Genomic DNA, 21,870 nt, shown 5'->3' on the forward strand with positions numbered 1-21,870 from the left:
TCTTACACACAAACTAACTATGATAAGAACGAAAAGGATAAGATCAAAGGACGGATAACTTTTTGCTAATGGCTTAAAAAGTCGGATCATCAAATCGATTGTGATTATGTTGTTTGCACTTCAGTAAGTACAGAACTTGTTCATTATTAAATAGTTTAAAGATAGTGTAGCTTAAAATGAAAATCATTTTACTCAAAAGTTTGTTTGAAGTTCTCTTAGATATAAAAGGTTTCTTTTCAGTTTCTACAGGTATTATGCTGCGTTGCCTCTTTCGTTTTTACTTTGGAAGTACTATTCGTAAGTACTTTTTTACAATATATGTATCATCGACTGTATATTTTCAATTTACATTAAACACAAGAAAGCTACAGAATATATAGGAATTGGATGGGTACACACAGGGCTACATACGTACATCATGGTATACAAATAAACTCCTCGCTAGTATGTTATGTTGTGCACAGCATCAGTGACGCATACAGCGTTTGGCAAAAATAAATTATCACAAACCCATGCGTAGTTTATTAAGATTTTCATTAATTAGAATTTCATAACCAATGGCATTATTTTAAAGGCATTTGAAATTTAAAATGAAAATTGATAAATTATCCAATCATCCAATATCATATTTATCTTTGAATATCTTATTGGAATAGTTCGTGGGCGACCCGATGGAAAACTTCCATTCTTAATTATAAAATTTCATTTTTCACCACATACTTTTATTCTTTATCATTAACTTCCATTCTTTATTCTTAAATTATAGATATGGATGCAAAGAAGGGATAGATGTGGATGCAAAGAAGGGATTGATGTGGATGCAAAGAAGGGATAGATGTGGATCCTGCTTCCTACCCAGGGACGCACAAAACAGGAAGACAGGGAAGGTTGAGGCAGAAGATTTCCTATAATATTATATTGTAATATATTATCATAATTTAGCCCAGATCGAGAAGTTCGTCATGCGTTGACAGTTAAGTCTATTTCTTTAATGTGATTTACAAGTTTGAAAATCTGTTTATCCTAATTTGTAAGTTACAGTTAATTATTTATAAGAATTATTGTAAGCTCCTTGATTAGTTTTTTAATATCATGTTCGTACTTTCACCTAATGGTTTGTTATCATATTGTCATTGTTTTTGCACTTATGTATTTGTATATTACAGTGTAACTTTATACTTTTAGAATAAATAAAGTAAAGATATTAGTTAAAGTTAAATTAGAGCACATCACTTTATTCGGTAAATTTACCAAGTTCGTTTGAATGATAAGATAATTAATGCATTTGTAAAGAATTCTTCAACAAACACAATTATTTTTATGTCTCGACAAACCATTATTTCATCATACAAGCTACGAGTATGTCCACAATTTCCAGTGGTGTAAATAGAAATAAATTATAGCAGCTAATTATTCTTGGGTATATTTACATTTCAAAATATTTTCAGAGCGGTTGGATTGGTAAGATTACATATTGTTTGGAAATTCATAACCAATAACATTGTTACGAAGGTATTTTGAATTTTAAATTGCTCTCTGAGTTTATTTTAACTTAAGCTGAATCCACCTTCTAATGAGTTGCGTGTAATCTCATCAAGAATCAAACGATATTGTTCATCGTAGTTCAAGTTTAAGCTTGTTAATCCAGGTAAGTTTATTCAACAAGTTTAGCAAACTAATAAGCCATTTGAGTGGGTGGCAATAAACAATCTGTGTTAAAATGTTTTATTATTTCTCATATATTCTTGCATTTCAACGAATATTTCTTTGATGAACGACGTTTCATTTCAAATACGACGATTTCTCGGTTTAAAGATGATTCAAAATTTTCACTCAGTTCATTTTAGAGAATTCAAAACATACATTGTCATCAAAAATGCGTCGTCAAATTTGATATTTGGTTTCGATTTTAAGAAATTCTTTCAATGCTTTGAACATTATAACGAAAAAATGCTTTTGTGCTATTTCTTAGCGTAATCGCCTTCACAGTATGCTTAATTTGAAAGACTTCTCAGCCAATTAGCTATTTTATTGTGCAAATATTATTCCCGCGTATAGCAAATATTGATGGCAAGTTATCATAACAAATTTTTTCAACTCACGAATCAACGACGATAATTTACCGCTTGGAAGAAAAAAGATTCAAGACATGACCCTACACTGTTGATATTTTTAAAAATGCTTTATTGTAATTTTTAACAAAACAAATTCTTTATTGTAATTTTTAACTTGATAAGTTTTTATCTCCTTATGTCACAGGAATTCCACAAAATTTTAGAATGGAGATTGCTGTCGGAAAGTTCTCTGTGGGTTTATGGATTCTGGAATCAGTAAGTGTAATCTAAATTTCCTTTAACGACGCATTTTGCTTTTACGGATAATTAGGGGTGTCAGAAAGAAAATGCAAGCACAGGGGGGGGGTGAATTGCTGGTAGACTAATCAAGACTTGCTCAGTGAACATATTTCAGAAATTTGATAGGACATATTTTAAAACATGATGTCAATCATAGCGAGTACGCTGGCTACGCCACTTGTCGCGTCGCAGAGGATAAATAAGACAAAATATAATCGATGTAAGTTTGTAAGTAAGTGCAATAATAATCTACGTTTTCAGGTTTCCTTACTCGTTGCCATTATCACACTTGGTGTATTCATAAATACTACAGAAGATGAAATTCACAAATGGAATAACATTGGAGCATTGACCTACGGGTTGAGCGTCACTATTATTTCAATAATAAGCTTTGTCCCAATGATCGTGTTCCATCTACGTATAAATGCATACCGCCAGGTAACAAAAACTCGTTTCCAGGCCTTTGACATTTGCTCTTGTAACGTAGTCCAACTGCGAGCAAATACAAGCTTGTAATAAACTAGAACTCATTCCCCAGGTCTTTGACACTTATGTTTGTAACGTAGTCCAACTACGAGCAAATACAAGCATGTAATAAACTAGAACTCGTTCCCAGGTCTTTGACACTTATGTTTGTAACGTAGTTCATCTGCGGGCAAATACCAGCCTGTAATAAACTAGAACTCGTTCCCAGGTCTTTGACACTTATGTTTGTAACGTAGCTCATCTACGGGCAAATACAATCGTAAATTTAACGAAAACTCGTTCCCAGGTATTTGACGCTTGCATTTGTTGCGTTCCGTGCGTAAGGAATAAAGGTTAACCAAATTGATGTTATCTTGAATTCAATATTTTAGATATTAACAGTTTCTTGCAAACACATATTAAGGTTTTGTGGAGCAAAGTTATTCTCGGCTTATTGATCTTTACGGCTGGATGTGTCATAGCTAACACACGTACCAATTATGGAAAAGATGAGAAAGATACGACCATAGGTCGGATGACTTTTTGCCAGTGGCTAAAGGAATCAAAAAATCATGTCAATTGTGATTATCTTGTTAGCAGTTCCGTGAGTATAGTATTTGTTCATTATTAAATAATGCACCTTATTTCCTTAAAAATTCGTCTCGAGTTCCCTTACATATAAAAACATTTCTTTTTATTTTCTATAGGCTTTCTGCTTCGTCGCTTCTTTTACTTTGATTATCGAGGCATTCATTGTAAGTGACTTTTCATCCTGTATTTATTAACTATTAGGTCATATTTGCATATTATACGCAAGAAATATACAGGATATAGAGGTATTCGATTTAAGGCCGAGGGGTTACGGTGTGGACCGAGTTCATTGCATACTCAAAGATTGACGACGTCAGTAACTATTGAGAATCGTCCAGCATGCAATGTATACAACATCCTTATTGGTTAACGACATTCGGATGAGATGAAATCGACTTTCGTTCGTTATTACTAACTTCAATTCATCATTATCTTCTTCTGCTTTTTATATTTAACCTCCATTACGTATTATAAGCTTCTACACTTCGTTATATACTCTTATTCTTTATCAACTTTTGTTCTTTATTGTTAACTTTTAGATGATGATGAAAAGAAGAAGGGAGAATCAGTCGAACAACCAAAGCTCGGACAGAATGCTCTAAATGCATCAGGAACACACTGAAGCTTTAATATAACGTATTCAGCACCCTTTAAAATAACGTCCTCAACATTAAATACAACACCATATTTAATGGAAATTTCTGTAAATAATATAATTATGCTAAAGTTACGTAATGGTAACTGTTAAACCATTAGTCTGAGGAAAGCGCGAGAGGATTGAAATAAGGATATTTTTATTGCGTTTGCGCCGTCGTAATAATCAAAAACGTTCAGTTTCGCTGTAATAGCTTAGATATACTACTACATGAAAATCAGTTTAACATAATGTAACAAAAGTGTAACAGAGTAAATCTATGTTATAAACTCATTTCATAGAAAGAGAACTAAATATCATACATTATGATGATTTTCGTGGGTTTTTTATTAGTTTAGAGATGTTAACTGATTCATATAGTTATTTTGTCATGTTCTAGGATGATTTGTGGATTTTTACCACTAAGCTACGTTGCAATTAATATTTACATGCAAAAAAGTAACCATTAGTGTGGTATTATTATCAATTTCTTTAATTATTAACGAAATAATTATTTAGTGACAGTTAAAATCCACTGGTTTAAGACAAAGCCAGGGACAAGTGAAAAAGCTTGACATTTTAAAGCGAGACATTTACCGTCTGACTTAAATCCCGAATGGAGTTCAACATTTTTAATCTCTACACAAGACAATTTGAACCAAGAAAGTCAACATATGCAAGGTTTCTAATTCGACATTACATTAAATAAAGGCGTAATATATATATAACAAAAATTTGGCAACAACACTTCAAATTTCTGACATCGCAACTTGATATTATCACGTGACGATAAATACCTAGTCTGGTTCAGTCTGGTAATACTTCACAGAACACTCTTACTTCCGGTTTTACTGTATATGATTGGTCGATCCATCAAATTAGCCAAGAATTACACAATATGCTTTTTTAGCAAGGCATAAATCATCAGGCTTCAACCAACAAATTCGACATTTTGGTTGACCAGTTGTTGACGTGTATTCTTCAGGGATAAAAACATCAAGGACCTGGCACTTTTTACTCAGTAAAATAAATGTTACTCTACTGTAAGTTATTTGAAAAATTGTCTTAAAGGTAAGGTAATGTGACATGTTTCCTCTGATCTAGTTATTCGAGTTCGTGTTTCATCTTTCTGCTTATTACAACAGCAAGTATACTACATTCTTTCAGCTCACCAAAGTTCTCCTGTTCCTCGCAAGAATAAGATATTTACATTAACATCTATACGAATATTTTGTCTACATTGCGAAAACATATATTTTGTGCAAATACGAAAACCAAAATGACAACGATGGTTTATAAAACTCACATTAAGCTAAGAACTTTTAAATCAAAGTGAAACTCGATTTTGCAAATGCGAAATTGTGTGGCAAGCACGACACAAGCACAAAGTGCTTGAGAATTATAGAAACACGATTTTTTATCGTTCAATTAATCAGCAGGCGTGCATTACGATGTTAGCAAATGCTGAGTGATAATGAAAGGATAATTGAAGGACATTTGCCTAAAGGCATCAAAAAATTTTACATGAAAATACAAAGGTCGTAATCTAGAATGATTATTTTTCTTGAGACAAAAGAAGATCAATATACATTGTCAAAAAGTACAGACAGAATGTTTATTAGCTAGTTAAGTATGTCCATTTATCAGGACATATTAATATCTGTCTTCGCTTTTTTTATAAATCCCTTTACATGCTATAGTTTAGAACAACGGCAGCATTATCCTTCGGGAGAAAAATTAAAACATAATGAGCGACTTTGAGATAAGCAAGCGCTCCATTGTTTCGTGGACAATAGCATTGGTGAGTGGGTCTGCATTTAACCAAGATATTTTAAATATAATTATGCAATAAACGTATGCCATGCACCCTTTCAAAATGAAGGCATAAAAAAGGCCAAGTTATTCTTTTACTTAAATTTGAAGGTTGAAAAGAAAAACTATCCTTTTAAAAATCTTCCAATCCAGTGAAAATAAAATATAAAGTGATTCAACATAACATCACCCTAGGTTTTTAGTGGTTGCTATCACTACACTTAGCATATTCTTGGACAAGGCAGACGACGAAATTTGCAGGTGGGGAAAAAGAGGATATTTGGAATATGGATTGGTTGCCACTATCACCACAATGATTTGTTTGGCTATCATGATCATGATATTTGTATTCAAAAGTCTAAAAGTGATGGTAAGAAATCAGTGAGAGTTCGGCTACTTATGAGACTAAGGTTCTCCACAAAACAAAACAACAATACATGCGTGTGCATAATTTATATATCTGTAGTGACCTGGTCAGTGGTCACTGACATCTATTGTATAAACTTATTCAGTGTCGTTAAACAGTAACATATCCTTACTACCTTGCACAAATAAAACCAACGAACATTGTACATGATTTTTAGGTTTATCTCAGCACGGTTGTTTTGGCCATTTTGCTGTTAGCAGCTGGTTTTGTTTTAGCTGTCACCCATTCTAGCTACAATAATGACAAGATGAATAATCCAAAAGCAAACACGTCATTGTGTGACTTGCTCCAAAAGACAAATAATTATGCCAGTTGTACTTATCTTATTGTCGCTTCCGTAAGTAGCATATCTTTATAGATACAAAATGAAGAGCAACCTAATTTCTCCTGAAGATTTATCTAAAGATCGCCTTTGTCTAAACTCGTTTTTTAGGTGTTTTCTTTCCTTGCTGCTGTTATTTTAATTGTCGAGTTCTGCGTAGTAAGTGAAACTAGATTTAATTCACGCGATAAGAATGTAACGTCATTTAATACGAATATATTCCATTGTAAGTCTTAGCATCTTGCCTTTTTAGACTGAAGAAAAACTTAATTTCTAACTTAGGCTATTATTAATGATGGTTTAGTTTGTTGCATAACATAAAAATAGTCAACACACAGTTAATATCTTCATTAAAAGGTCATCTTTTTTTGCAGTCTCGGTACGTTGCACTCGTCTGTGTCCCATGTATGGTATGTTATTTTTGTTTTTTGTGTCTTCTACTGGCTAACAGTTAGCAGATTTTATCATTATCAGTCTTCGCTAAATAATTTCTTTAACTTGTGGATGGAAGGAGACCGAGAGATCAAGTGATACATGCAAGCTTTTCCACAAATTTACACTTAAATAACATTGTTACATAAACAATAGAGACATTACATTTCTACACTCGATGCTGCTCATAATTAATGGTTGTAACTAGTTGTATTACTAATTGTATAACTCTATTAAGAAGTCTTTAATTGTAGACTAGATAATATAGCAGATAGTATCATATTTAACTTGTTTTTCCTGTTTTGTTTTTTATAACATGAGAGATCCCATGAAACATTGCTATTGATTGTCCTAGGTATGCATGCATGCACTTAACTAAAAGTGTTAAACATGTTTTGAGGATTTCTTCCATGAAAGCGCATTTTTGTACAGGAAAACGGACATCTAGATGCAAGTTGTCACCTCACCTACATGGTGTCATTTAAAGGGCGTATGACTTAAAAATTTTACTACTTAAATTATATTTCATTTAACAGAAATTTGAAAATGACAGTATACTTTCTAAAACAGTTTGTGCATATCTCTTTTCATTCTCGAAATATTGAAGTTTTTGTAATGTCCGATCTACCCAACTTTCTACGTCATTTTTCATAATGAGAATTTGAAATAGCAGGTATGTTTGCCGATTTGTTACCTCAACGGAGCAGAGTTCCCTTAATTTTGAAGAGTTAATGGTATAAACAATTGCATGATCATTTCAACCAAAAGTTGACTTAAATATAAAAGATGTTGAAAACTTTCCGGGGACTCGTTTTGAAAAATGACGTCGAAAGTTGGGTTGATCGGACATTACGAAAACTTCAATATTACGAGAATGAAAAGAGATATGCACAAATTGTTTTAGAAAATACATTGTCCTTTTTAAAGTTCTGTTAAATGAAACTATAATTTAAGTAGTAAAATTTTTAAGCCCTTTAACGATAGCAGAACACCGTGCATGAAAACGCATGTTTCCAGTCCCAAAAACATTAACCAATGCAACCTGTATTAATAATATATGTTCTTGAGCTTGAGTTAAAAAACAAATTTTTACAGTTGAAAGCCACTAGTTGGGACCAGACGCATGCAGGGACAAGTGAGATATTTCTAGACATTTAACATTTCAATCAAATTTCCTTATGAGATTCGACATTTTGAACAGATAAACAAGAATGTTCGAAACAATTCAGTAAGGAGTAAGATTTCCAATAAAACCGGACTATAGTATTACCTACACTTAAATCTAAACATTTTTTGTGCAAACTGATTAAGTTATTAAAATGACTCAACTTTCAACGGGATACCACGGTGCTATTCTACATACCGGACACCGTACGGTAAAGGATAATGGATAGGGACAGGCAGGGATACCACGGTGCTATTCTACATACCGGACACCGTACGGTCATAATGGATAATGGATAGGTCAAAAATACGAAATGCCAGGTCAAAAAAATTTAAATACCAGGGCAATTTTTTTTATAAAAGTGTTCTAGATTGGTTGGTCAAAGAAAGAAGCAATTATGAGAGCCAATCAGAACAAAACATTCAAAGTAGATTTTCTTTGGCAACCGAGTCTACAGTTCAACATTTGAAAGGTAGCTACTTCCCGCCAAAAATACAAACACTGCTAAAAGTGGATACCTAATTATTTTGATTGCGTGTGTCCAAATACATCAGGAACACAAAGAAACACAAAGAACATCTAATATAAAGTATTCAGCATCCTTTAATATAACGTCGACAACATTAAAAACAACACCATATTCAATGGAAATTTCCGTAAACAATATGTCTATGCTAAAGTTACGTCGTGGCAACTGTTGACCACTTGTCTGAGGAAAGCGAGTGGCAGTAGTGGTTACGACCTTTTTCCTGCGTTTTGTCGTCGTTGCAATAATCAAAAAGGTTTAGTTTCGCTTTAATGGTTTAGATATACTACAGCTACATGAAAACCAGCTTAACATACGTAACAGAGCGTAAATCGTTGTTATGAACTCATTTCATCATTATGATTGGTTGATGTATCAAAGCTTTTATTAATAATTCATGAAACATTTCTTAAACAATCCACATTTTCATCATATTTCAAACAAAAAGTGACTGTTTTCCACGAAGTTGTTGACGAACTTGTCTCAAAGATTAAGGAACCAAGTCGCAGTCAAAAGTCGCTTTCAACATACAAAAGTAAGTTACTCAACGAAAGTCGAATAGTTTGTCCACAAACTGATAAATTAATGGTGAAATAATCTTTCGTATTTGCTTTGGTTTAGTTACTTGTGCAAGTTTATCCTTATCGTCAATTCAATCATAGCACCAAAATGCACGCTTGGTTTTTTAGTCCTCCTCTCGCTTTGAGAAATAATGTAGCAACGTTAAAAAATATGATGAAAATTTTGTAAATATAAAGCGATTATGTTTATGCAGACTATGGTGTATGAAATATTGAGAGCTAAATTTACACAAAACAAAGAACTAATTAACTAGACTACAATTTGTTTTTTAAAACGATAAAGATTAACTTCGATAGCTCAAGACAAATGTTGAAATATTTCCTGGAGTTGAAATATTCACTGCAACGTACACACACTAAGATTTTCATATTTTTGACTTCTTTCGATTTTACATATTTCTGAGAAGCATATCATAATGAATTTTTCAGCTTTGTTCTAAAATTTTATTGTTATTCATGAATTTTTTATTGTATTAAGCAAAAACAACAACGTGTCTGATTTTTAAGGTTAAAACGAAGCAGATAATTCGAAAATAAATGTAGTGTATGAAACAGAATATTTCTACACGCGTACAAAATGTTCCTCACGATAACTATGGATAAAAATCCCTTTAGGTTTATGGGGCTGATATTTCAATATTTCTTGAAATAGACGTCATTGCGTTTCACATACTACGGTTCTCTGATTCTTAGATAGTATACCAATAACACCTTTTGCATCGCCTGCTTTGTTCATTACTTAAATTCTTAAAATACGAAATTATTTTGATACTTCAAATATATCATAACAATTGGCTCAGTTTAAAAGACTTCTCAGACAATCAAATTATTCAAAAGGGGAAAATGGGTAGTTTTCTCATGTAGCAAATTGTTTATGATTTATCAGGTAAATATTCTTTGACTTTAATAATAGTTTCTCAACATTGTCATTTACATGTCACTGGTGTTTTTTTTACAAACGATCCTGGACACTTTAAAGATAAAGCGAATTACATTTTATATCATCAATGCTCGTCATGTTGTTGGTCTTTTTCTTTTTACCGTTGCAGTTCAACAAAAAAAGTTTTAGATGGCCAATAATATAGGAGCGTATTCTTTAGGCTCGTGGTTTACAGCATCTGTAAGTCTGTTTTCCTAAATATTTTACCTACGTGTAATGACTGACACATTGGTCACATTATTCGTTTATAAAATTTAATCTACATGATTGTATTGAGCATAATGGTCACATGAAATTAAGTTACAAAAAATTTGAATTCTTGTTAAAAATAAACTAATGAAACTTTATCAGCATCGGTATTTTATAAAATCAAATATTTTGAAAAATGAAAGTCAGTTTAAGGCGTTTCTACTGACCTATACTCAAACATCTAGGTGTGTCAGGCTATTTTTTTTAAAGACTCGCCAAATACAAAATATCCTACGCTTTTATCCTAGAAGATAAACGAGACATAAGAACTACATTATGTATTTCATAAATAAGAGTAAATAACGTTATGTACTTTTTCAGATTTGCTTGCTGGCTGCCGTCTGCACACTTGGTACTTTTATGATAATGACAAATGATGTAATCGAAAAATGGAACGACATAGGCGCCTTGACGTATGGATTGAGCGTCATTACAGTCTCTTTAATCAGTCTCGTTTTCATTATAGTGTTTTATCTACGGAAAATTTTAAATGATGAAAGTGTGAAGGTAACAAGCAAACTCCTTTCCAGGCCCTTGACGTTAGCTCTAGTAGCGTACACTGCTTAGGTATTCCTAATTAACATCATGATGAAGTCCTTATTCTACATATTAACAATGTCTGATTTTAAGGTGTTGTGGGGCAGAGTTATAGTAGCCTTATTGGTGTTGACAGCTGGATGTGTCTTAGCCAAAGCACATACAAACTATGACAATAATAAGAAGAATACGGTCGAAGGACTCATGACATTTTGCCAATGGCTTAAAAAGTCAAGCAATCACGGCAATTGTGATTATCTTGTGTGGAGTTCTGTAAGTAGCATGTCGTCGTTTGTAAATAGACATTTATAAAAAAAAAGAAACTGACTTTCTTTAAATGTTTGTCCAAAGTTTTCTTACATATAAAAACTCTTACTTTCTTTAGGTATTTTGCATTTTTGCTTTTTCCTTCTTGATCATTGAGGCAGGCCTTGTAAGTGATTTTTCTTCCTATATCTACGTTTTACACTATATTTGTAAGTTACATAGTGCACTTAACAAAGTAGAGGTACTTGATGGGGTAAAGAGGATGCATGTATATAGTTGGCACCTTTTGACATGCAACATCACATGCAGATCTCCCAGCCAATCAGAACAATGTAACTCAAAAAAGTTATAGTATACGATGACATGCAACATCACATGCAGACCTCCCAGCCAATCAGAACAATGTAACTCAAAAAAGTTATAGTATACGATGACATGCAACATCACATGCAGACCGCCCAGCCAATCGGAACAATGTAACTCAATAAAGTTATAGTGTACGATGACATGCAACATCCATGCAGACCGCCCAGCCAATCGGAACAATGTAACTCAATAAAGTTATAGTGTACGATGACATGCAACATCACATGCAGACCGCCCAGCCAATCGGAACAATGTAACTCAATAAAGTTATAGTGTACGATGACATGCAACATCACATGCAGACCGCCCAGCCAATCGGAACAATGTAACTCAATAAAGTTATAGTGTACGATGACATGCAACATCACATGCAGACCGCCCAGCCAATCGGAACAATGTAACTCAATAAAGTTATAGTGTACGATGACATGCAACATCACATGCAGACCGCCCAGCCAATCAGAACAATGTAACTCAAAAAAGTTATAGTATACGATGACATGCAACATCACATGCAGACCGCCCAGCCAATCGGAACAATGTAACTCAAAAAAGTTATAGTATACGATGACATGCAACATCACATGCAGACCGCTCAGCCAATTGGAACAATGTAACTCAATAAAGTTATAGTGTACGATGCTTAATAGTTCCCAATAGTTGTTGAAATTTTTACTTTCTCTTTTCTCCTTTTTATTTAGTTCTTTTTTGTCAAATTTTAGATGTGGATTAAAAGATGCAATGCACACTCAGAATACAGTGTTATTTAAGCGAATTGAATATATTCATTCAACTTTACCATTGGCATGTGATAAATGCAAAGATACATACATATATACTCAATGATGGAGAACTTGCTTTTGCTCTTACCATATATCATCACAAACATTAAAATTAAACTGCACAATATTTCACTAAAGAATTTACGAGAGTTGCTACAAATTAAACTTCTAAAATAGATTTTCATGTTCTTACGTCATCAACGTCATTCCCAGTAGTGAAGTATGAATTATTATAATTTAAAATATTTTTTATTGACCAAGGATGTATTTAATTTACTATAATTGCACTGTTGTCATATTATCCATTCATTACTGTGAGATAAACACATTGCAGTTACATGGAAATTTCCGTTGTGTAGTTACAGTTAAACCAGCATTAAGCGTACACCCTCTTAAAACAGACTAGTTTCCGTTTAATGAAGGTGTTCGCATGATAGAAGTTTCATAACTACGAATTAGCTATATGGCATTAAATTTTGGACTTCACGAATCGTCCGATTAACACAGGATGTCCGCTTAACACAGGATGTCCGCTCAATACAGATTTGGCTGTAGCATATTTATGCAGAAGTTACGTCACGGCGAAGGTTGGGCAATAGTTTGAGGTCAAGCTCATGACGATTTCAATGACGAATTTAAGTTTTACTGCGCAAGCGTTGTTCTAAAATTTTACCATAATCTTTATAATAGTTGTTTAAAAAATATGCCCTGAGATGGTTTGGTTTTGTCTGAGAAAAGCGTTCATTTATGCTGTAATGGTTAAGGTATTTTATAAAAACTGGCAAAAAAATCTTACATCAGCTTATTCTTGATGTATTTAAATTTCAAAATACATTTAAAAGCAGTTTATCTTGTACGTTATATTGTTTGGAGATTCATATTCAATAACATTGTTACGAAGGTAATTTGAATTTCAAATTTGTGTCATACTTTGTTTCCATTTATGTTAAGTACGTCAATAACAATCTCTAAGTAGTTAGATGTGATCTTACCAAGAAACAGAGGTGAAAGTTTTAACTTTTCTGTACTTTTTATCATATTTTCAGAAAGTTTCCTATTTAAGGTAAGTCCGTTTTCTTAGTAAGTCTAGATAACTTATATTGATAGAAGCACTTGAACGGATGATACACAAACCAGAAGAAAGATTTCTTCATTTCTAGTATTGTTTCGCATTGTCAAAAATTTTTTAAATAGGGCACCATTGCGTTTCAAATAGGATGTAAAAATAACCCTCGGGTGATTTTAGAAGCTAAATTGAAAAGATACGCTATCATATAAAAACTTATTGCGTCGTAGAATTTGTTAATTTGTTTCGCTTTTATTTAGCATTAAGAATTCTTTTAATAAGACAAAATTACGGGGAAAAATGCTTTTGTACTATTTCTTGGTATTATCTATCGACACGGTTTATTGCATTATCGCTTTCATGGCAGCTTGAGAAAGTCTTCACGGGCAGACAAAATGCATTTCAAACTAGCTATTGAAGAATATACAGTTATTAAGCCAATTGTCTTTTAATTCAAATCCCAAATGAAAGTTACAAATTTTACATTTCACAAATACGTAGGTTTGATTGCTGTAATCACAAAAAGGCGACCAAAAGATATTTCTCATAATTTAAGTTGATGTAGCTACAATACGGAAATCTTTTATCCATGGACAAATTGTTCATAAAAATATTTATAAAAAATTCTCATTTTGACATAACTAATCGCCATTATTAATATAATTATTAATCATAATTATCAATATATATTTGTCACATTTTTGCGGATTTCAGCTCTGCACGAGAAGCTAGCCACTACGTAAAAAGTAAAGAAATTTTCTGTGTAAATAGGCAGGTAGCATGCCAAATGTTTCGAAGATGATAAAAACCTCATTGTGATTTGTGTATAAATGAAAGTACAACTAATACTTCACCAGAAAAAGTGGGCTTGCTGAACTTATGAGATCCAACATTGAAATAAAGGCTATTGAGATTGAAGAAGACATAATTGGTGATTCTCTTGTTGTTGCTAAACATGCAAGCTTCACTCCTATAGTTTGTCTCAAGACATTGCATGTAATGTTTTGGTCTGTCATTATAAACACCGTGCAACATCACAAATTTAAAGCTTTTAGAAATCAGCTTCATGAAAGGAAAGTGAACAGACTTACATGGCCATTTTTTAAAAATAAACATGAGAGGAAGCAAAAAAGAGATTTCTCATCTCTTCACAATGTCTCTTATGTTTCTCAATATTGAAGATCTTACAAATTAAGGCTTTTTAATATATATCCATATGAAGAAAACGTTTTGAAGCTTGCCTTTGCTATCATTTTTGCTTTCTATCAATTATCTTACTTATTTTAGTTTCACCAACTGCAGCATTATCTATCAGGAGCAAAATTAACAAATGGCTGAGAGAAACGTCTGCTCCATTGTATCTTTGATAATAGCATTAGTAAGTGTGTCTGCATTTAGCCAAGATATCTTGCTAACAATTATATGCAATAGATTTTAATCACATTTTCTTTCTGGCAAGTCAAAGTAATTTTTTTTAACAATTGAGAGATGATAAGAAAGTGAAATGTAAATTAACATTGCGTTACCGGCTCTAGGTATTTTTAATGATTGTCCTCATTACACTTGGTATATTTTTGGACAAGACGGATGACGGAATATGCATTTTTGGAAAAAGAGGAAATTTGGAATTTGGAATGAACGCCACTATTACCGCTCTGACTGCTGTAATAGCCATGATATTCTTAAATTTATTTAAAAATTCTTCTGTAGTGGTAAGTAATCAACATCATAGTCAGCTCTCTCGTTTGTTATGCGACTAAAATTCTCCACAAAACAAAAATAACATTACTCTATAATTTTAAAACAAGTATAATTACTTTGTTTACAAAATTCCAATGTATGGCTTGATGTTTTATATACGTTTGCATTCTTTAGGGCTCATATGAAAATGTCAATATATGTCTTGTATTTTAAACAACAGACAATCTCTAATGAACTCATTCTATACCCATCGTTAATAAAACCAATTTATATTATCAAGTTATCATGACTAAATTAATAAGCCGACAAATATGAGCAAAACCAACAAATACTGTATTTGACTTTAAGATTGTTATGAGCAAGATTGTTCTGGTCATGACGCTGATTGCAGCTGGTGTTGTCTTAGCTGTCACACATGCTAGCTACAATAGTGACAAGATGAATACTCCACAAGCAAACACCACCTTTTGTGACTGGCTCCAAAAAACGCATAATTTTGCCAGTTGTACTTATCTTATCGGCGCCTCTGTAAGTAGCAAGTCCTCAGATAAAAAAAATCAAAATTACTTAGTTATAAGTTTATGTGAAGTTATCTTATAAATATAGAAACATTTTTCTTTACTATAGGCGGTTTCATTCTTGGCTGCTCTTGCTTTGCTTTTCGAAGCTTCCTGTGTAAGTGACCTTGCATTACTTCCACCCTACAAGCACTTTTACAGTAGATTTTCAAATCACATTATACTGCTAAAAGCTATAGGTTTTAGATGGGGAGTTGTCGATTGTGTATTGAGGTACATGCATTGAGTGAAAATTCGCTTAGATTGTTTTAAGTTGATCAGTAAATATCACAAAAGCTTTAGAGTTTACTTTTTATATGTGACCTACACATGTAAAACGGATATTTTTGTCAAGACATTTTGACTGAAAAAGTCTGAACTTATTCGCAGACCTATAACATGTTAATTGTTGCAAAATGGTTGACAGCAAGCTGTTTGTTTGAAAAACTTGTTGATAAGTTGTTGTAACCATCAACTTGCATAGTAAGATTGTCAGAACAGATTCGTAGCTAAGCTGTGTTTACAAGTTTGTGCTAAATAATTCATATGGTTTTGTCATTTATAGACGAAATTATTCCAATAAATGTTCTTCTTTCATGTAATATGTTTTGTTTATTCGTTAAGAGTAGTTTCATGGAGTTTTGAACTTCCATAATTTAATTAGGCGCAGATATACTTTTAAAAGTATGTATTAAGTTTTATTATAATTTTGACTGGAATAAACTGATTGAAAAGCATACATTGACAAACATTTGATGCACGTATACTTTACATATGACACTTCTTTAGTTCCTATAAGGAGTTAAGGCATTTTTAATGAGAATCTGAGAGTTTTGTTTGTTGTACGACATAAAAATCGTTAACACGCAGTATCTTCATCAAAAGTTTGTTTTTTTTGCAGGCTGGGAATGTAAGAGTCGATTGCAGTTGCGTTGTATGTTATTTCGATATTTTACTTCCAATATTTAACTCTAAAATTTTCCAATTTTCATTATCAATATAACCATCAATTTTATATTATTTCTTTTAGTGTTGTGAAGAGGAATAAAACTCAATGTTTAGAGAAAACACATGGAAATGTCTTCTAATTCACACTTAAATAAAATTATTACATAGACAATTGCACTACATTTGTACACTCGAATGTATTCATAATAAATAATTGTATTACGTTGTGTTACTTCTTATAATCATTCCAACAAAAAATAATTAATTAAAATGTGAAGCCTTCACTTCCAAGAAGGTATAGCAGAAAATACACTCATTACACCTGCTTTCTTTCTGAAGCGCACTCAAAAAGCATTAAAATGTTCATGATGTAACGTCGGATATTTATAAATACAGAGAACATTTCCAGTACAAACTGAAGTTGTCTACTGTTATTACTCTGCTAAGAAAATACGTAAAATCAGTCTGTGTATTGCTGGAAAATCTGTAAAACTCTTTATTCGATGAGTTTAAAAGTAAAATATTTAGTTATGTACCTCCCCGCATTTTTATCAAAAAGTACGTCGTTCCGTTTGACAGATAATGATTACAGCAATGCTTCTTTATGTGGATCGCGACTAAAACACCACACGAGAACATGTCACTCGTATGTACTCGTACGTACTCGTGTGGTGTTTTAGTCACGATCCTTTATGTGAATGGAAACGTCACTTGACAAATATTTCGAACAAACGTAACAAATATTTCCGTTCAAAGCTCAACCAGAATCGGCTGTACATTAAAAATCTAATTAGATATACATCACCAAGTTACAAAGTGGAACTGAGACTATTGATTGTTTTTATACTGTGATTAAAAGCAACTTGGTCATTGATGGATGAGATTATATTAATTATTACGAAAGTATTTTGAATTTTGATCTGCAAGCCTTGCTTCAGTGATTCTGCCCTAAGCATAATCGACCACTGTCAAGGTTGTGATCTTACAAAGAATCAAGGGATAATGTTGATTATTACTATAAAGACACAAAAGGGTGGAATTTAATCTTATTTATATAACTACAAATCATCGAATTTTAAACGCTATGACTTCTCATCGAGAAATATTCCTTGAAAATCATATTCGGTAACCGAACGGAATAAACAATTTAAAATATTTTGTTGCTATCCGTACAAATATACTTCAACACAGCATAAGTTAAACAGATTTACCTAGATGTACAAACCTCTTGGCTGATTAAACAGATTCTGACGTTACTGTTACCTGGTTCACAGCTATGAGTCGGTTTTCACTAATGCTTGTTGACCACTGACTTCAACTCCAACTGGATGCATTATGCAAGCCGAATCTACCCACGCCTAACTTTCAAATGCTCCCAAATTATAGTCAACGAAAGATGTAATGCAGTGGTAATTTATCATTTACAGGGAATTCTCAATACGCATTTCGGTAAGTTTATTTAAATAGTATTTAATGAGTTATTTCAAAAAACTTTAACGGACACTATTTTTTCTGACACGACAAACGCTTCTTTTAGTCAAGCAAGCAAACAAGAATTTCAATAATTTTTTTAAGTGGCGTAACTCAAAATAAAATATAGCAGCTTATATCGGATACATTTACGTTTCAAAATGCAGTAAAATTAATTCGATTTGTAAAATGAAAATAATCGGATATTCATAACCGTGAAAAAACATCGTAGCAAAAGTATTTGAAATTTTTGATTGAAGGCCCTATTTATTCTGCCTAATTAAGCTTAATCCGTCACTGACATTTTCTAAGGAGCCATGTGGGATCTTTGCTTCAAAGGATTACTTTGATTGTTACTCAACACTAAATCAATCAAGAAGTTTATTTATCTTTATGTGAGTCTGTTTGTTTATCTTATATGAGTCTGTTCGTTTATCTTATGCGAGTCTGTTTAACACATGTTGTGTTGAAGTATATTTGAACTAATGACAACAAAAATATTTTAAATTGTTCGATTCAGTTCTGGAGTCACTTTGCATTTTCATCGAATATTTCTTAAAAGAGGAGTCATTTCAACTACCATAAATCTTAGGCTTATAGATGAGGTGAATATCTACCTTAGCTACAATTATTAAAACTAATTGCGTCGTCAATGTGATTTAATTTCATTTTCTACTATAAAAAGCTCTTTATATACGTTTCAAATTATTACGAAAAAATGCTTTATGCAATTCTTGGTATTTCCCACGCGATCAATAACATTATCCACTTCACTGCGGGTGTAATTTTCAACTAATTAAATGCCTATAGTATATATTGATAGACGTGATTGGTTTAAAAATAAAAAATGTTTAATGTGTTCGCACAAGCTTATTCAAACCGAGGAAACGTTAGGAAGAACTTGAGGGCAGATCAGTTGGCCAATTTAGTAATTACACTTAAGCAGACCACTTCCCGCTGGCTACGGCCTTCTTTATGAAAACTACACTAAACAAAGAACTTTTAAATTAAAGTGAAACTCGTTTTTGAAAATGCGAAGGATTTGCTCCAATGCTTTTAGGACAAACAGTAAAGATAACTCTTCAATAAAGAAGTAAAATTTGATGCAAATACTTTCTAAAACTTTACAGGATATCCATATTATCTGATCACGTTCTATGCATCACGGCGAGCTCAACTTTTACGTCTTCATACACAGCCAATCAAATTACATCCTGAAGTTTTTTACAATGTAGGCCAGAAATTGCGTGGCAAGCTTGAGCACGAAGTGAGAGTGTTCACAATAATTTCGAGTTTCTCCAAAACTCGTACAAGTGCATGCTTCTATAACTCAATAGAAACAATTAAATATGTTTTGTATTTCCTTTGTAAAACATAGCCGATGTAAAATATAGCCGATAAAACAATATTGAAAACATCAATTTATCGATTCTATCTACATATCGTTTATATTTTTACTTTAAAAAATTCCTACACAAACCACGCAACCCGCGAGACCGAAATTCCCGTGTTTATATAGAATTTTATTTCGAAACACGATTTATAAAATTCAACCAATCAGCGCCCGTGCATTCTAATGTAGCAAACGCTGAATGACAGTGAAAGAGATGAGTGCAGAAATTTTGCTCAAAGGCATTAAAAGAACGTGTTTTTTTCAGACAAAAGAACGCAAATATATAATCAACGCACATTGCCAAAATGTACAGACAGAATGTTTAAGCAAATTAAATATGTCCCTTTCTTCGGACGTATTAATGTCTGTCTTTTATTTTTATAAATCACTCTACATATTTTAGTTTAGAGCAACTGAAGCATTATCCTTTTTGATCAAAATTAAAACATATGACTGACTTTGAGAGAAACAAGCGTTCTATTGCATCATGGGCAATAGCATTGGTAAGTGGGTCTGCGTTTCTCCAAGATATTTTGAATATAATTATGCAATAAACTTTAGCCATGCACCCTTTCAAAATGAAAGTCGTAAAAAAGGCCAAGTTATTCTTTTACTTAAATTAAAGGGTTGAAAAGAAAAACTATGCTTTTAAAAATCTTCCAATCCAGTGAAAATAAAATATAAAGTGATTCATCATAACAAAACATCACCCTAGGTTTTTTTAGTGGTTGCTATCACTACACTTAGCATATTCTTGGACAAGGCAGACGACGAAATTTGCAGGTGGGGAAAAAGAGGATATTTGGAATATGGATTGGTTGCCACTATCACCACAATGATTTGTTTGGTTGTCATGATCATGATAAATGTATTCAAAAATTTAAAAGCGACGGTAAGTAATCAGTTAGAGTTCGGCTACTTATGAGACAAAGGTTCTCCACAAAACAAAACAACAATACTTAGTTTAAAATTTGCAAGCTTGCGTGTACATAACTTTCAGTATCTGTAGTGACCTGCTCACTGACATCTATTTATGTAAGCTTCTTCAATGTGGTTGACAATAACAAATCCTTCTAAATTATAAACTAATAAAACCAACAAATACTTTACACGATTTCTAGGTTTATTTCAGCACGGTTTTTTTGGCCATTTTGCTGTTCGCAGCTGGTGTTGTTTTAGCAGTCACGTATTCTAGCTACAATAATGACAAGATGAATACACCAAAAGCAAACACTTCATTTTGTGACTGGCTCCAAAAGACAGATAATTATGTCAGTTGTACTTATCTTATTGTTGCTTCCGTAAGTGACATATCTTTATAGATACAAAATGAAAGAAACCCAATTTCTCCTGAAGATTTATTTAAAGATCACCTATGTCTAAACTCTTTTTTAGGTGTTTTCTTTCCTTGCTGCTGTTGTTTTAATTGTCGAGTTTTGCTTAGTAAGTGACCAAAAGTAGATTTATAAGTCACATGATAGCAATGAAAAGTCCCAAAATACGACTCAACAAACTTGATTTTTTTTGTTTATTTGACAATATGTTCTTTTATAAGTCTTAGCATCTGGTCTTTTTGCAGAAGAAAAGCTTAATTCCTAATCCTTCGTGCATTATTGATGATGGTTTAGTTTGTTGCATGCCATAAAAAACAGTCAACACACAGTATCATTATTAAAATTTGATGTTTTTTTGCAGACTCGATACATTGCATTCGTATGTGTCCCATGTATGGTATGTTATTTTTGTTATTAGTTAATTCCATTGCATGGTTAACTGTCAGTAAACTTTACAGTTCACAATAAGTCTTCACTATTTCTTTCAGTTGTACGAGGAAGAAAACTGAAAGTTCAAGTGAAAAGCGCAAGCCTTTCTACCAATTAACAGTTAAATAACAATAATAGACAAAAAAGTTAAATTTGTACATTCCTTGATGCTCACGATTAATAGTTGTAAAATTGTTAAGTCACAACAAAAACCAAAATGGGACATTACCGCCCTGAAACAGACCATTTGAGTGGTAGAAAATCATCATACAATAGCATGTCGTATGTAAAGTTAAGAATTAGTTCTTATAGCATTTTATATACCAGCAATTGAATGAAGACTTATGTAATCGGATAGTAGTCACGTCCGTTTTATACGAAGAGTGCATTGCATTTTGTGTCCATACTTTTACCAGAAATGTATTTCATAAGCTAAATTTATAAATTTTGCCTGCTATCTTTAGATCTGCTGCCTTGCTAACTCACTGCGACAACAAATATAGAAGCTTATTCTTGTATATA

The 21,870-nt window shown here is 32.5% G+C and overlaps 4 protein-coding genes and 1 long non-coding RNA gene across 6 annotated transcripts; all 5 read left to right on the top strand.

The window, feature by feature from the left end:
- Nucleotides 1-1,516: 1,516 nt before the first annotated feature.
- Nucleotides 1,517-4,377, top strand: LOC124437254. Its single transcript, XM_046987247.1, has 6 exons — nt 1,517-1,648; nt 2,260-2,330; nt 2,616-2,792; nt 3,244-3,423; nt 3,527-3,574; nt 3,950-4,377. Exons 2-6 carry the CDS (start codon nt 2,280-2,282, stop codon nt 4,010-4,012), a joined length of 519 nt encoding a protein of 172 aa, XP_046843203.1. The 5' UTR covers nt 1,517-1,648; nt 2,260-2,279; the 3' UTR covers nt 4,013-4,377.
- Nucleotides 4,378-10,359: 5,982 nt separating this feature from the next.
- Nucleotides 10,360-11,347, top strand: LOC124436138. The gene is made up of 3 exons (XM_046986061.1): nt 10,360-10,429; nt 10,820-11,005; nt 11,129-11,347. The coding sequence occupies exons 1-3, from the start codon at nt 10,379-10,381 to the stop codon at nt 11,345-11,347; spliced, it is 456 nt and encodes a 151-aa protein (XP_046842017.1). The 5' UTR covers nt 10,360-10,378.
- An 86-nt stretch (nt 11,348-11,433) lies between these two features.
- On the top strand, nt 11,434-12,795 carry LOC124436773. The gene is made up of 2 exons (XR_006945477.1): nt 11,434-11,468; nt 12,391-12,795. It is a non-coding gene; the product is annotated as an uncharacterized LOC124436773 (long non-coding RNA).
- A 617-nt stretch (nt 12,796-13,412) lies between these two features.
- On the top strand, nt 13,413-17,137 carry LOC124436745. Its single transcript, XM_046986709.1, has 7 exons — nt 13,413-13,513; nt 14,804-14,894; nt 15,052-15,228; nt 15,566-15,745; nt 15,845-15,892; nt 16,676-16,708; nt 16,805-17,137. Exons 2-7 carry the CDS (start codon nt 14,847-14,849, stop codon nt 16,820-16,822), a joined length of 504 nt encoding a protein of 167 aa, XP_046842665.1. The 5' UTR covers nt 13,413-13,513; nt 14,804-14,846; the 3' UTR covers nt 16,823-17,137.
- Nucleotides 17,138-17,955: 818 nt separating this feature from the next.
- On the top strand, nt 17,956-21,868 carry LOC124436632. 2 transcript variants are annotated; one of them, XM_046986600.1, is made up of 7 exons: nt 17,962-18,171; nt 19,989-20,088; nt 20,301-20,477; nt 20,707-20,886; nt 20,981-21,028; nt 21,281-21,316; nt 21,408-21,868. In XM_046986600.1, exons 2-7 carry the CDS (start codon nt 20,035-20,037, stop codon nt 21,426-21,428), a joined length of 516 nt encoding a protein of 171 aa, XP_046842556.1. In that variant the 5' UTR covers nt 17,962-18,171; nt 19,989-20,034; the 3' UTR covers nt 21,429-21,868. The 2 variants fall into 2 exon arrangements, with proteins under 2 accessions (XP_046842557.1, XP_046842556.1); XM_046986601.1 differs by lacking the exon at nt 20,707-20,886 and having other exon boundaries at nt 17,956-18,171.
- The last annotated feature ends 2 nt before the right edge of the window (nt 21,869-21,870 follow it).

The sequence above is a fragment of the Xenia sp. Carnegie-2017 genome, unplaced genomic scaffold (genome assembly GCF_021976095.1).
Source record: "Xenia sp. Carnegie-2017 unplaced genomic scaffold, XeniaSp_v1 HiC_scaffold_16, whole genome shotgun sequence".
NCBI classification, from domain to species: Eukaryota; Metazoa; Cnidaria; class Anthozoa; order Malacalcyonacea; family Xeniidae; genus Xenia; species Xenia sp. Carnegie-2017.